Consider the following 13,479-nt stretch of genomic DNA (forward strand, 5'->3'; position numbering starts at 1 on the left):
CTTTGCTGGTTTCTGAGCAGGAGAGGTGATATTTCTCCAGTTCTTGTTTCGAGGGGTTTATGATGTTACAACCCCTCACTTCTCCCTTAGAAGAGGATGGCATTGGAGCGCCGAATACCAATGAAATGATCAGCGCTGAAAGACCTTCTCATAGCAGCTCTACACACGTCTTTGTATTCGTCGTCACACAATCTGGAAATGACCTAGGAAAGTCAATCAGGTAGAACATAGGTATAATTAGGGGGAAAAAAAAATGTTCGGACCTTAAAAAAACAAAAAAAGCATCATTGATAAGACACATCTACATTCGTTTAGATAGTTCATAGTTACTGCTACTTTGGATAGCTGATATCTACACTAACTGACAATTCCCTAAGGTAATAACCTTTAAGGGCTATGATTAGATTGCTGGGGCAAGGGGTAACTTGCCCTAATAACTTAGAGTTACTTAAAAATTGGGTTCCTAATGATAGGCTCCTAATAGCAATATCATCTGTTACCTACACACGTGATCCTTAAACGTAATGGACATACACTTGGGCAAAATCAGTGTTTACTCAGCTATTCAACTTCTATTCAGTTTTCATTAGTTATTACATACTCTAAGGAAATTTTAATCAGGTAGGTATGTGCTGAAGGTAGGAGAGGTCTAATGACAAGCGCTGAAAGGTGCTATTTCACTTGCACATAAATTATGGTAGAAAAACATCTTATTCTAAAGTACCACCAAAGTACCACAGAAAGTATCAATTTTAAATGTGTTCATTTCAGTTGTGAATTTTGCTGTATACCCACCAAAAAATCATAAGCCATAAGTATTACTTTGTTCCATGTACGTTACCATTTATATTAAAAACTCATGTACTTTCTACATCCAGTATCTGAATCCACATTATACCTTCCAAGTATAGGTCTCTCAGGTTAGCCACGGATGCTTTGTCTAATAAACTCAGGGGACTGAACTGTGATACACATACACACACACACACACACACACACACACACGAACTGCAAGCTGAGTAAAAAACAGTTAAGAGGGAATTCCCTGGTGGCGCAGTGGTTAAGAATCCGCCTGCCAATGCAGGGGACACGGGTTTGAGCCCAGGTCCGGGAAGATCCCACATGCCGAGGAGCAACTAAGCCCGTGCGCCACAACTACTGACCCTGCGCTCTAGAGCCCGTGCTCTGCAACAAGGGCAGCCACTGCAATGAGAAGCCTGCGCACCGCAATGAAGAGCAGCCCCCGCCCGCCGCAGCTAGAGAAAGCCCGCGTGCAGCAGCGAAGACCCAATGCAGCCATAAATAAATAAATACATTTCTTTATTTATTAAAAATATCAAGACAGTAGAAATAGTCCAAAACATCAATTATTAAAAAAAAAAAAGACAGTTAAGAGTGGTAAGTAGATTATGTAGGTACATATGATTAGGGATACAATTTTAAGAAATTATTCATGTATGGTTATATGTAAGTGTAGAGGTTCAAATGGAAAACCATTAAGAACAGATTAAATATGATTTAAAGTATTCTGAATTATGGTTACAGAAGAGACAATTTTTTTTTTTATAATGTGGGATCCCTGTATAAACCATAAAAGACACAGGAAATATGATGCCAACGGGTCAATAAGCTCTTCAAACTGTTAACAGCTTTCCATTTTCCTAATCACTGCTTAATATAATTTAGCTACAGATGTGGCTTCGGTGGCTGACAGAAAACCCCAGTTAGTGATTTCACAGCCTTACCTCTAAGTTCTGTGCTCTTTCTTTGCTAAGAGGAGTGAATAGAACATTCAGGTTGTTGTCATGTGCTAAGGAGCGAAGGTCAAAGTAGTATTTGGCATACACACTGACAGGAACATCAATATTAAACTGAAGTAGCTCCAGGAAGTGCCTTTCCATCTCATTCCTGGGGGAGGAGGAGAAGACAAAACCAACACAGGACAATTTTAGTCAACTGGGCTATCTTCAAAAATACCATTCTGAGCTACTAGGATGGCTCTAAATACTGTTTTGAAACAAATAATGGCTACCCAGCTGGATTAATACCCTAATGTTCAAACAAGGTACAGCTATTTGTGGTCCTTTCTGCGTCCCAGCACTTTGAGTCTGGCACAAGGGGGAAGAGGTTATGGCCCTCTTATGCACTCATGCTGCTGACTCAGGGGCTCATTCTTCAGAGTTCCATTAGTGCAGCTGTACGATTCATGCTCCACACTCACTCACAAGGCCCCGCTATAGTGATCAGATGAAAGGAATGATGTATGCTGTTTATTAGCTCTGAAGAACTTGCAGACATTTTCACCGGGCTGATGACAGGAAGGGGCTTACTGAAGTAGAGACGAGCCAACAAAAGGAGTGGGCACATCACCACGGCAACAAAATGGATCCATCGAGAGCCACTGCTATTATCTCTGAGGGGGGAAAACTCTTGAGGCAACAAGGATTCATCTCAAGTAAATAAATAAATAAGCTACATTCGATGGGAAAGGGAATCCCCCCACCCCCACCCCGTGCATGGGGCTGTGTCAAAGGGCATAATGCAAGTTTCTGTTCACCTTAAAACCTTACTAGGGTGAGTTGTCGTCACGATGACAGGACAGGATGCACTTTTTAAGCTTAGGAAGGCAGTAAGATTATGTCTCAGCTAGACTAAACCCACTTTACGATACGACCTCTGATAGAGCAGTTGTTTCCCCCGGTGTTAGGAGAGCAGCCCAGAATGTTCAGACCTACCGCCCCTTGCCAGGACAGACTGCACACGCCCACAGAGGGCGAATTCAATGAAGTGGGAAAGTAGAGTGCTGGGAGCAGGCTTCTGCTATATGACCACATCCAGCCATTTGCTTGCCAAATGTTTAAGTAAATAAATATAAAATTAGAGTAAATCTTACCACTTTCCACAGCAATCACTTTAGAGAGTTGATTATATAAAAATGATAAATACCCAAACAAACATGCAAGTGGCTTATTTTACAATACATTTGGTTTCCTGGTTTTAAAGTGTTAATATTTTATCCATTGGATAAATCAACAAATGCTCCATGTTCTCCTGTATGGAGAGCAGAGTATGAGCAGAAATGAGGTTTCTCATTTGTTGAACTTTAAACCTAACTGAACCTACTTCCAAAATTAATTTCCTGTTCATACGGCCAGAAGTCTATAGAAATGTAAATCAGATAATGTTTTGATAATCAGCTAATCAGGACTTAATTTACTACAGGAATAAATGCACTTCACTATCCCTTTTATATTTTCTCCACTAATACATTTTAATTGTGTGGAAATACAGTACTTCATAGGATTAACATGTCTATTAATAGAGCTTTAATCACTGAAGAAAAGCATTATGCCTACAGAATATGCATCTTCTGTGTTTTTTGCTGTTTTTAAATGGCTAGGTGGCTGAAGAGCCTACCACTTACAGGCGCAGCAAACTGTCTGAACAGCAGCTGCTCAGTTTAACTTACTCTTTTGAAGGGAAATATATATTTAACAAGACACAGAGATGTTAGAAAGTTTTAAGGAAAAGCTGATAGACAGCAATTTTTCAATTCAGACTCAAAATGAGACCATTACAAATAGTAGTCAACAGCAGAGGGATGAAACAAATGTGTATTAAACACTTTGTTGTAATGCTTTCCAACTCCCAAAGATCATAAACAAAAGCAGCCTGTTATAAACATAACTCCTGGTGATTCTCCGTTCTACACAGAAAAGCGTTGTTTAGAATTAGTTTCTTCATAGCTGGACAGTGCCGCCAATGCTCCTGGGCTCAATGTCTATGAACACCCACACGTTTCCCTGCATGTTCTCGGATGTTGTACCTGGAACCAGAGCCCCAGTCAGCTCAGTTGCAGATTCTGAGAAAATTTCAGCTGCCATCATGGCAGGGATGGTGTTCACGATTACAGATTTTCCTTCCTTCAAGGGACCAGTTTAAAGACTGATGATAGTGTTGGTCAACGTCACTTTAGTTTCTGCAACTTCCAAAAGTACTTCTATTCATTTCAAATTCATTATCTGCTGTTACACTGTTTGCTAAGATTGCTACCAGCAATATCACCATGACCACCTGGTTTACATGATCACCAAAGTGGGCATTTTCACCAAAAGCCACTTTGACAGCTACTGACAGTCACTGGTCCCTTCTCTTAGTCACAACTTTCCTCGCTTCAGCTGTAAATATGCACTTTGGTAGTTGTGAATTATCTAGAGTAAGGGGCAAAGGTAACAAAAACAAACTCTTGCCCCTGCCTGCCATCTTGATCGGCCTCTGCTGTCCAATATAATCAAGAGGTGTCCTTTCCCATTTTCCTGAATGCCACCCACAAAGACAGGTTCACTGTCAAGCGGGCACTTCGAGAGTCTGCTGGAATTACCTCTCTGGCTCATCCTGCTTCCCACCCTTGGGGCCCTTCACCAGAGCCAGACTGGAAGCCTGGCGTTTCATGCCAATGTGAGCGTGCCATCTGTGAGGAGAACGTGCCTAGTTAACTCAAGGCCCCACAAAGTGCCGCTGTGTTTGCTGAGTGCCCTGGGTGAGGCCCCAGGGATGCTTCCCGGACTACCTGAGAGGTAGGTGTTTCCTAACTCAGCAGACTTTAGGGGAGGAGACAGGAACACAGGGATCTGAAACCTTTATATGTGGCTACCTGTACATCATAGTTTCTGTAACAACAGAACCTCAGATAAAAAGGAGAAAAAGACCAGCAAAAGCAAATACACAATGTGTGACTCAGGTTGAAATTATAACCTGTCAGTAGTCTAGAGGCCCTAACCTTAACAGTGGCCACTTGCTTCAAAGACCAGGCATGTGCCCCTTAAAAATGGACTGGACCTGGTAGACAGCTTTAAGAAAGCTGTCAAGTTACTGACTGTACCGTGTTGTTCTGGTAGTGAGCTTGTAAAATGATTGGCAAAAACCACCAGAAAAATAATTTCAATTTATCAAGCAGAATATTACAACAATAACACATCAAGACCTATCAATTAATGAGGGGAAATACAAATTGTTATACTACAGCTAGATAGAAAGAAGTCTGTAATTTGATGTCTATTTCAGCTCTCTGCACAAGGTAACCTTTCTTAAAATGTAACATTTCTTAAAAATGTAAACTTTATGAGAGCAAATGAGGTATTGGAAAATGGTTAGAAAGTTCACGGTAACCTTACAAACTCACATGTCCTCAACTGTAATGTCCTTGAGGATCTGGCAGTCGTCCACATTCCATACAGCCTGATCGTCCCAAAACTTGGAGGCAAGAAGAATGGCTCCCAAAACAATTCTTTTCCAGTTAGTGGGGCAAATGTCGATCTCAGCATAAGTTAAAAGCCTTTCTAAGTAAACCTGCAAAAGTAGAGCACTGATCTTTGATTTTAGTTCAGTTTAAGTGCTGTGATAAGAATTGTTAGGAATGACAGATTTCATCTCTTTTTGACACCCCTTTTATTCCTAGGTTCTACAAAGACTTTGCTCAGCCAAGCCAAGGCCAGAGGCCAGGTCACGGTTGTAAGTCAGATATTTCTGTTAGTCTGATATTTCTACTCTGCCCGTGTGAATTTCCAACCCAATTTTGGTCACAGGAATGAAAGGACATCTCAGCAAAGGGCATTCTAAAGACACGCATTGTATTATTACCTTCCCACTTGTCAAGGGCAGCACATACAGCCCAGTGTCGACTTCAACTGTTCAGTAAATGCTTGAGTGCCTATCACGTGCAATGTTAACTACAAGACTGGTGGTGGTTGCATGGCGATTTTACATAACGCTTGAGTGTGTAAAATTCTGGTAAGACTGAGCACATCTTTACCTTCTCTTCAGAGTCACCAGTCCTTTTGTGGCATGAACTTGAAGATAAAAACTGGTGGTCAAGAGAGCCTCCCAGTGGCTGCTGCGTGGCACAGCAGGACAGGCAGTACAAAGGGGCTTTACAGCTGTCAAGTATTCCCATATTTTAGTGCCTTTTTCAGGAACACACATGCATACAAAGGGTAGTCCTTTTCATATCCCCAATTTTTCACATCTCCATTATCATTTCATTATTCGTTTCTGTCTTACATAATCTGCAGCTTAGTCAATTCTTTTGGTTTTAAGGTGGGAAGACCTGCCTGTGTCTGTATCCCTGGGGCTCCTCTAAACCTGCCGGTTTGTGAGATGATTTCATGGTTTCTTTTACATGTATCAAATGTCTACCCTACAAAGAACTGGATGGAGTTAACAGCTGAGCAAAGATTTGAGAGGTAAGCTGTGATTTGTTGTTACCTCTGTAGAAGAGTGTATATGCCATTTGACAAAAAGAAAAATGTCCAGTTTTAAAGAGTCTGTTTACTCTCTGAAGGGTTATCAGATTGACAGCTCAGATTCGCCCATGCCCTCCAAACTCTACTGTGTTTTCAAACACGGGTATTGAGATTATATGTTCTTAGTGAAATTCGGCTCCCATTCCCCAAAGAACTCAGCACTCTCTAGTACCCTAAGAACGACTCTCCCCGCAAGGTTCAACTCTCTACTTTATGGGACTAATCAGAGGCACTGAAACGACACTGGCAATCTCTCAACTTCCTCTCACCTTTGTACTGGCAAACTTGGTACACGTGCCGCTGTTCATTTATCCCGCTTGCCCTCCTGTCTCGGAGGAAGCGAGATGTCTTTCTTTTCACTGAAGCTCACTCTCCTGTGAATGAAGTTGATCCCACCTCACTTCTGCAGAGCACTGTGCCCACAGTTAGTCTCTTTTGGAACAACTTCTCCCTCTCTGTCAGAGGCTTCCTCCAGTGTGAATGCTTCCATGTCCCCAGCCTGTCCCCCACTGCCCCTCGACGGCGTCCTCAGGGCTGAGGCCAGCTCCTCATCTCCCATCCTCTCCTTAACCCACTTCAGTCAGCCTCCTGCTGCTACCACTCTACAGAGACTACTCTTGCCGTGGTCACCGGTGCCTTCACACAAACCACCCAGAGCTCTTCGTCCCAGAGCTCCACTCCCCAGGCCTTCCCTCATAAATGAAAGAGCACTGCCACACGCCCAGTCGCTGAGACCAAACACCTGCACTTGAGTGTATCCTGCTCCAATCTGTCAGAACTTCTTGTTATCTCTACCTTCACTGGTACCCTGACCGCTTTTCTGTCTGTCACTTCTGACTTGTATCGCTGCCACTGCCTAACTTCTCTGCCTCCCAACAGACTACAGTCTGTTCTCCCCAAAGCAGCCAGGAGAGCCTCTTAAATTAAGACTACTTTATGCGCCTGCTCCAGATCTGCCAGAGGTTTCCCATCAAATACCTTCTTCCCGTGGCCTGCAAGTTACGAGGCCCTGTGCGGTACGGCCTTGTCCTTCCGTGACCTCATCACCTATGCTCTTTCCCTCATTCCCCGCTCGGATCACAATGGCCACCTTGCTTTTCCTTGAACACACAGAACAAGTTCCTGTCTCAGAGCCTTGCACTTGTCCCCTCTGCCCGTAATGCCAGCTTACCTGATCTTCCTCAGTTCAGCCAGGTCCTGGGTTCAAACATTACCTCTTTAAAGAGGCTCTTCCTGAGCTTTCTAGTAAGCCCCTCTAATCACTTTATCCCTTTACCTTGCTTTCTCTTCATGGTTTTTACCACTACTTGAAATAGTCATCTTTTAAAAAACACTCATTAAAAAAAAACACTTAGGGCTTCCCTGGTGGCGCAGTGGTTGAGAATCTGCCTGCCAATGCAGGGGACACGGGTTCGAGCCCTGGTCTGGGAAGATCCCACATGCCGCGGAGCAACTGGGCCCGTGAGCCATAATTACTGAGCCTGCACGTCTGGAGCCTGTGCTCTGCAACAAGAGAGGCCACTATAGTGAGAGGCCCGCGCACCGCAATGAAGAGTGGCCCCCACTTGCCACAACTAGAGAAAGCCCTCGCACAGAAACGAAGACCCACCACAGCCATAAGTAAATAAATAAATAAATTTTAAAAAAAATTTAACTTTAAAAAAAAAAAAAAAAAAAACACTTATACTTTGCTATACACCTGAAACTAACACAACACTGTAAATCAACTGTACTCCGATAAAAAAAAAAAAAAAAATTTACGTCTTCCACACTTGCTCCATAAAGGCAAGAACTTTATTTATCCAACTTGTTCTCTCCTCCATCCCCCACATGTAGAAAAGTGACACAGAGTAGGTATTCAGTGACATGGTATTTATGACATGAGCAACTTCTTGGTAGCATTTAGCGTTTGGACCATACTCTCCTTCTTGAACCTCTCCTGGTGTCTCTTAGGGTTCTCTGCTGGGTTTCCTACCACTGTAGCCACTCCTCTGGGGGTCTGTCCCTTAAGTGCTGACAGTCCCTACAGATCTATCTTCTACCCACTTTTTTTTTTTTTTTTTTTTTTTTTTTAATTCTAAGTGTGTGCCCCAGACCCCCTTGGACCCCTTCCTTTTTTTTTTTTTAGAAATTCACGTTCTTTTATTTATTTATTTATTTATTTATGACTGTGTTGAGTCTTCGTTTCTGTGCGAGGGCTTTCTCTAGTTGCGGCAAGTGGGGGCCACTCTTCATCGCGGTGCGCGGGCCTCTCACTATCGCGGTGGCCTCTCTTGTTGCGGAGCACAGGCTCCAGACGCGCAGGCTCAGCAATTGTGGCTCACGGGCCCAGTTGCTCCGCGGCATGTGGGATCTTCCCAGACCAGGGCTCGAACCCGTGTCCCCCGCATTGGCAGGCAGACTCTCAACCACTGCGCCACCAGGGAAGCCCTACCCACTTTTTATTTTACATACTTTCTCTGCATTTGAACAGCTACACTTAATTCCCTCCCTCTAGCTCAGATTCATGCTCCAATCCCATATATTCAAATGATTACTAGACACTGCCATTCTGCTGTCTCGCAGGTACATCAAGCTTAACTTGTCTACAAAGAAATGCCCCTCTTCCAACCCAAATACTCTCCTTCCTGCATTTCCTAGCTCTCCATATGCAAGCACCATTCCTGCCTCTCTCAAGCATGTGCTAAGCACTCCAAGTGGCCTGTAGCTCCAAGAAAAGGCCTGTGTCTGATCCAGTACCCGCTGAGGGGTCTCTTTTCAAAAGGACAAGCCTCCTGTCCTCAATTCTGCCTTGACAGGAGCCGGCAGTGAGGGGCCTAAGTATTCCTTCCCCGCAGACCACGCAGCTGACTTTCCCCCCTACAGGTTTGCTATAGGGAGGAGTAAAACAATCCCAGCTACCTCTCACTTGAATATGATTTATTATTCAAATGATAAAATCTTACCATAGGAATTCGGAATGGATGACAAAAAGGTCCTTACACAGCTGTAGCTTAGCAGGCTAACTAGAGTGAAGCCTTCTGAAGTCCTACTGGCACCCTAGTCCTGGGCAACTTCACATGCAGGCAATAAGAGGACAGCAGGGATGGTTAACACCATTATCCATTATCCACGGAACAGAGAACTGAGGGCAGTAGTTCTCAATCAGGACACACGTCAGAACTGCCTAGGCAGTACAGTCTGGGACTCAGCTTCAAACTACCCGGCACCTGTTTCTGCCTGTGGACCAGAGCGTTCAGTTATTGCCCCGCCCTACCACCACAACATGCGTCGTCTGTGTGTGCGTGTGTGCACTGTGCGTGCACGTGTCCCCTCAGGTGTGGAAGGAGAAACCAGAAATCTCTCCTGCTGCCTTTAATAGCAATTGTTTTGTGATGAGAAAAGCAATGGCAACATTTTAAATCATAATGATTATTAAAGCTCAAATGTATATACTTTACTTTCTTTTGATAGGTTTCTCTTAATAAAGTTCTAATGATCATTTCAGGAACCTACTTTCATTTGGGAAAAACAGGACCATACCATGTGTACAAGACAGAAATTTCTACAGATGCTTTATGAAAGAAAAAATATCTTACCAAAGTTACTACTGCACTTTCAGCAGTTAGCTGTGCGGCACTACAAAGAGTATGAACAAATCTGTAAATGCATTTGTGTTCAGGATCATGCTCGAAGTATTCCTCTGGAAGCTTTTCTCGCTGAAAGGAGAAAAAATGCAATTTATGTATCCATGGAAGAAAAATACTTAAAACTACCCTTAAGATAGCAGTCTTCACACTTGGGCCCACGTGCCCCTTAAAATAATTTTGGTTGGGTGACATGTCTTGTAGTCTTTTAAATATAAACAATGGGATCCTAAAATACCACAGTGATCCAGTACTCACCACCATTCATTAAAGAAAAATACAGGCACAACCGCAGAAAATTTATGTATTTCCACGTTCCTCCCCACAGAATTCTAACCAAATGTAAACTATTGGGTTGGCTAAAAAGTTCATTTGGTTTTAAGTAAAAATAAATGACACAGTTTTCATTTTCACCAAGCATTTTATTGAACAATATATTCACTAACCAAACAAACTTTTTGGCCAACCCAATATTTTTAGGCTCAAAAGTCTTGCTGATCACCATATGTCATACTTTTCTGTAATCAACTTTGAAAACACATTTCCAGTGTCCTGTAACCATAAGGCTCTAAGAATGTGCTGTCCTGTACAGCAGTCGCCAGCCACGTGTGGCTACAGAGCACCTGAAGAAGTGAATTTTAAAACTTTGTCATTTTAATTCGTTTAAAATTTAAACAGTTTTCTAATTTTCTTCTTAGAGGCCTTATCATATTAGGTTTATTTACAAATATTTATATTGTTTGATGCTATGGAAAATCATCCTTTAAAAAGATACATTTTCTGTTACTTGGGTATGTTTACTTACCTGCTCACTATTCATACAAAGTGCAACTCGGTTCATATCCATCAACCCCTTATACAACACGCCTTCGGGAAAATGACTAGACACAACATGGCGTGGGGAAGAAGACTTAAAGGAAGATGAATTTGAGTTCGAGCTGGAGGAAGTAATTTTCTTCTAGTAATTAATTTCAAAGCAAATCAGCATGAAATAAACACAACTGTATAAGAGAAAAATACCACTTCAATAAAACTGACACTTACTGTGAGTGGATGTAATCTCTCATCAAAAATATCCAAGGATCTATCTGCATCTCTATAAAATAAGAATGTGCATTTAAAAAATTAAATCAGGAGTTACTATCTTAGTAAAATATCTGCTAGGAGTAGAGAGAGGGGTAGAGGAAGCTTAACCTTCAACAAAGCAAACAGTTTTATAAATTCTTCTCCTGGATTCCACCCTTAGAAAGGTTTCCTGACCTATTTTTACTCAGCACATCAAGTTCCGTGAAATCTTTTCTACAACAACCAGCCAGAGTTGCCTCTATAAGCACTGACCCTCCCTAACAGGCAATGCTAGTAAACCAATATATTTTCACTCCTCTAACCTCACACTGGAATATGCAAGAACATTTTATAAAGCAGTGGTGGTGGGCAATAAATTCTTCTCACTTCAATCAATGTGAATATGAGATTCATGGTTTTTTCCCGTTTTTTTCTCTTTAGTTCTTTATATTCTTATTGTGTATTTCTTCTTGTCTCTTTTAAATAGTTTGAGTTAAAAATGTAATTGTCTTTTTATTTTAAAAGAAACCAGGCTTTTTAATTTAAAATTTCACCACACTAATACACTGCGCTCATTTGAACAGCGGTTCTCTAAATGTGGTCTGCAGGCCTCTGGGATTCTCCCCTATCCCCTCCCCTTCAGGAGGCCCAAGAGGTCAAAACTGCTTTTATAAGAATACTAAGACACTACCTGCCCTTCACATTGTGTGACATTTGCTATGGATGTATAAAAGCAAAAGTGGGTAAAACTGCTGGTTTCTGAGCATGAATCAAGGCAGTGGTACCAAACTGAATTAGAAGTCATTCAATTATTCACTGCCACTTGCAGTTAAAAATCTGCTTTAAGAACATCCTTGATAAAAGAGTAAAAATTAATAGTGTTCTTAAACCTTGGTCCTTCTTTTTAATATTCTGAATAAGTGGAAAGTATGCATTAAGCACTTTTACATACTGAAATATGGCTGTGTTAAGGAAAAGCACTTGTGACTTGGCGGTAAGTCATTTTTTTCATAGAACACCATCTTTATTTGAAACACTTTTTTCATCGAACACCATCGTTATTTGAATGTACAACTGACACAGTCATTCTTTCAAAAATGAACAAAGTGAGCCTGTCACTTCAAGGAAAATAACTCTAAAGTTATTTGTTGCCAATGATAAAATTCAAGCCATCAAGCTAAAAATATCAGGATTTTTGGAAAACTTCTCCCTTCTATTGTGAACTTGACAACTTCTCAACACTTAAAAGACTTTTCTGGTAAGACTGGTGGTGATACTAACAAAAGTGAGTTTTTGACACTGTCTAAAGAAATGTGAACCAATACTTTCCAAATGACCAATGTATAATATTATAAAGTCAGGTACAGGTAAAAAGATCTACTCAGTATGCATGACAGATCAATGGGTATTAATTTAACATAGTATTTATTACAAGTTCATTGATAAGGTTTAGAATTCCATTTTAACTAATTTAAGAAACTAGCACATGCAGACTTTTGGTACAGTATCAAAGAATATACCAAATTATCTGAAGGCTTTAAAAATACATCTTTTTCCAACTATATATCTGCAAGCGGCTGGATCTTCTTCATATTGTTTCTTCAAAACAAATGACTGAAGACAGAATAGATATGAGAATCAGCTGTCTTCTATTAAGGAGATACTTTTCTCTCAATATTTTTTGTTGTGGAAAATAGTTATTTTTCATTAAAAAAAAAATGACTTATGTTAAACACTGGGGTTCCCAATCAGGGGTGATTTCGTCCCCCAGGGGACTTCTGGCCATGGCTGGAGACAGTTTTGGTTGTCGTAATGTGGAGGGAAGAAGGTGCTACTGGCATCTAGTGAGTAGAGGCCAAGGGTGCTGCTATATATCCTATAACACACAGGACGACACCCCACAACAAAGCATTATCTAGCTCAAAATTTCAATAGTGCTAAGGCAAACCCTGTTTGAACATACAATGGATTTAATTTTTTAAATTCTCAATTTCAATTTCTAATACAGTAAATTATCAATATAACCCATATAAACAAATACTCTTTGGGATGCTCAGTAACCTAAGAATTAAGGGTCCTAAGATAAAAATAAATGATTCACTTCTATATTGTAATAAAAGCACTCGAATAATAAAAGCTTATGCCAGTAACATCTATAGTTATTACCTAACACTAAACTTGATACCTTGTAAATTAATTAGCTGGAATAACAAGATAGGTTTTAAAAGAGCTCACCTGTTCTTTATGTGGTAATATATTGCTAAGGTCATACTGTGGAGGAAAAAAAAATACATTGTAATAACTGATTTTTATCATATCAGGCCTGAAGACATTTTTAAAAAGGGGTTAGCAAGGAGGGAAGACCTTCCAGAGGCCCAGTGGCCCCGAAATCCTCGAATTCAGAACAGTACCACATGGGTGCTTTCCCCCTTGTTTTAGGTTCTTCAGCTTTTAGCAAAATTAGGAGACCCAAAATGCTAGATATG

General features: G+C 41.2%; 1 protein-coding gene and 2 long non-coding RNA genes across 7 annotated transcripts in view; 1 reads left to right on the forward strand and 2 right to left on the reverse strand.

The window, feature by feature from the left end:
* The window catches only part of LOC309631059 (cyclin-Y-like protein 1), a 43,637-nt gene that overhangs the window by 9,266 nt on the left and 20,892 nt on the right, over nt 1–13,479 (reverse strand). The window contains exons 5-10 of one of the 3 annotated variants that reach the window (XM_082397015.1): nt 13,229–13,264; nt 10,973–11,024; nt 9,881–10,000; nt 5,183–5,349; nt 1,746–1,848; nt 2–203 (exon numbers count right to left, since the gene is read on the reverse strand). In XM_082397015.1, the coding sequence (XP_082253141.1) occupies nt 87–203; nt 1,746–1,848; nt 5,183–5,349; nt 9,881–10,000; nt 10,973–11,024; nt 13,229–13,264 (595 nt within the window). In that variant the 3' untranslated portion in view covers nt 2–86. Of the gene's footprint in view, nt 1; nt 204–1,745; nt 1,909–5,182; nt 5,350–9,880; nt 10,001–10,972; nt 11,025–13,228; nt 13,265–13,479 lie in introns of all 3 variants that reach the window. The other 2 variants (XM_082397014.1, XM_082397016.1) reach the window with 2 other exon arrangements.
* Nucleotides 1,915–6,142, forward strand: LOC309631061. 3 transcript variants are annotated; one of them, XR_014246045.1, is made up of 3 exons: nt 1,915–4,577; nt 5,459–5,511; nt 5,824–6,142. It is a non-coding gene; the product is annotated as an uncharacterized lncRNA (long non-coding RNA). The 3 variants fall into 3 exon arrangements; XR_014246046.1 differs by lacking the exon at nt 5,459–5,511; XR_014246047.1 differs by lacking the exon at nt 1,915–4,577 and having other exon boundaries at nt 5,346–5,511.
* On the reverse strand, nt 7,566–8,347 carry LOC309631062. The gene is made up of 2 exons (XR_014246048.1): nt 7,982–8,347; nt 7,566–7,652 (listed from the first exon to the last, which is right to left on the reverse strand). It is a non-coding gene; the product is annotated as an uncharacterized lncRNA (long non-coding RNA).

This window comes from Balaenoptera borealis, assembly GCF_965194805.1.
Source record: "Balaenoptera borealis genome assembly, chromosome: 6".
Taxonomy (NCBI): domain Eukaryota; kingdom Metazoa; phylum Chordata; class Mammalia; order Artiodactyla; family Balaenopteridae; genus Balaenoptera; species Balaenoptera borealis.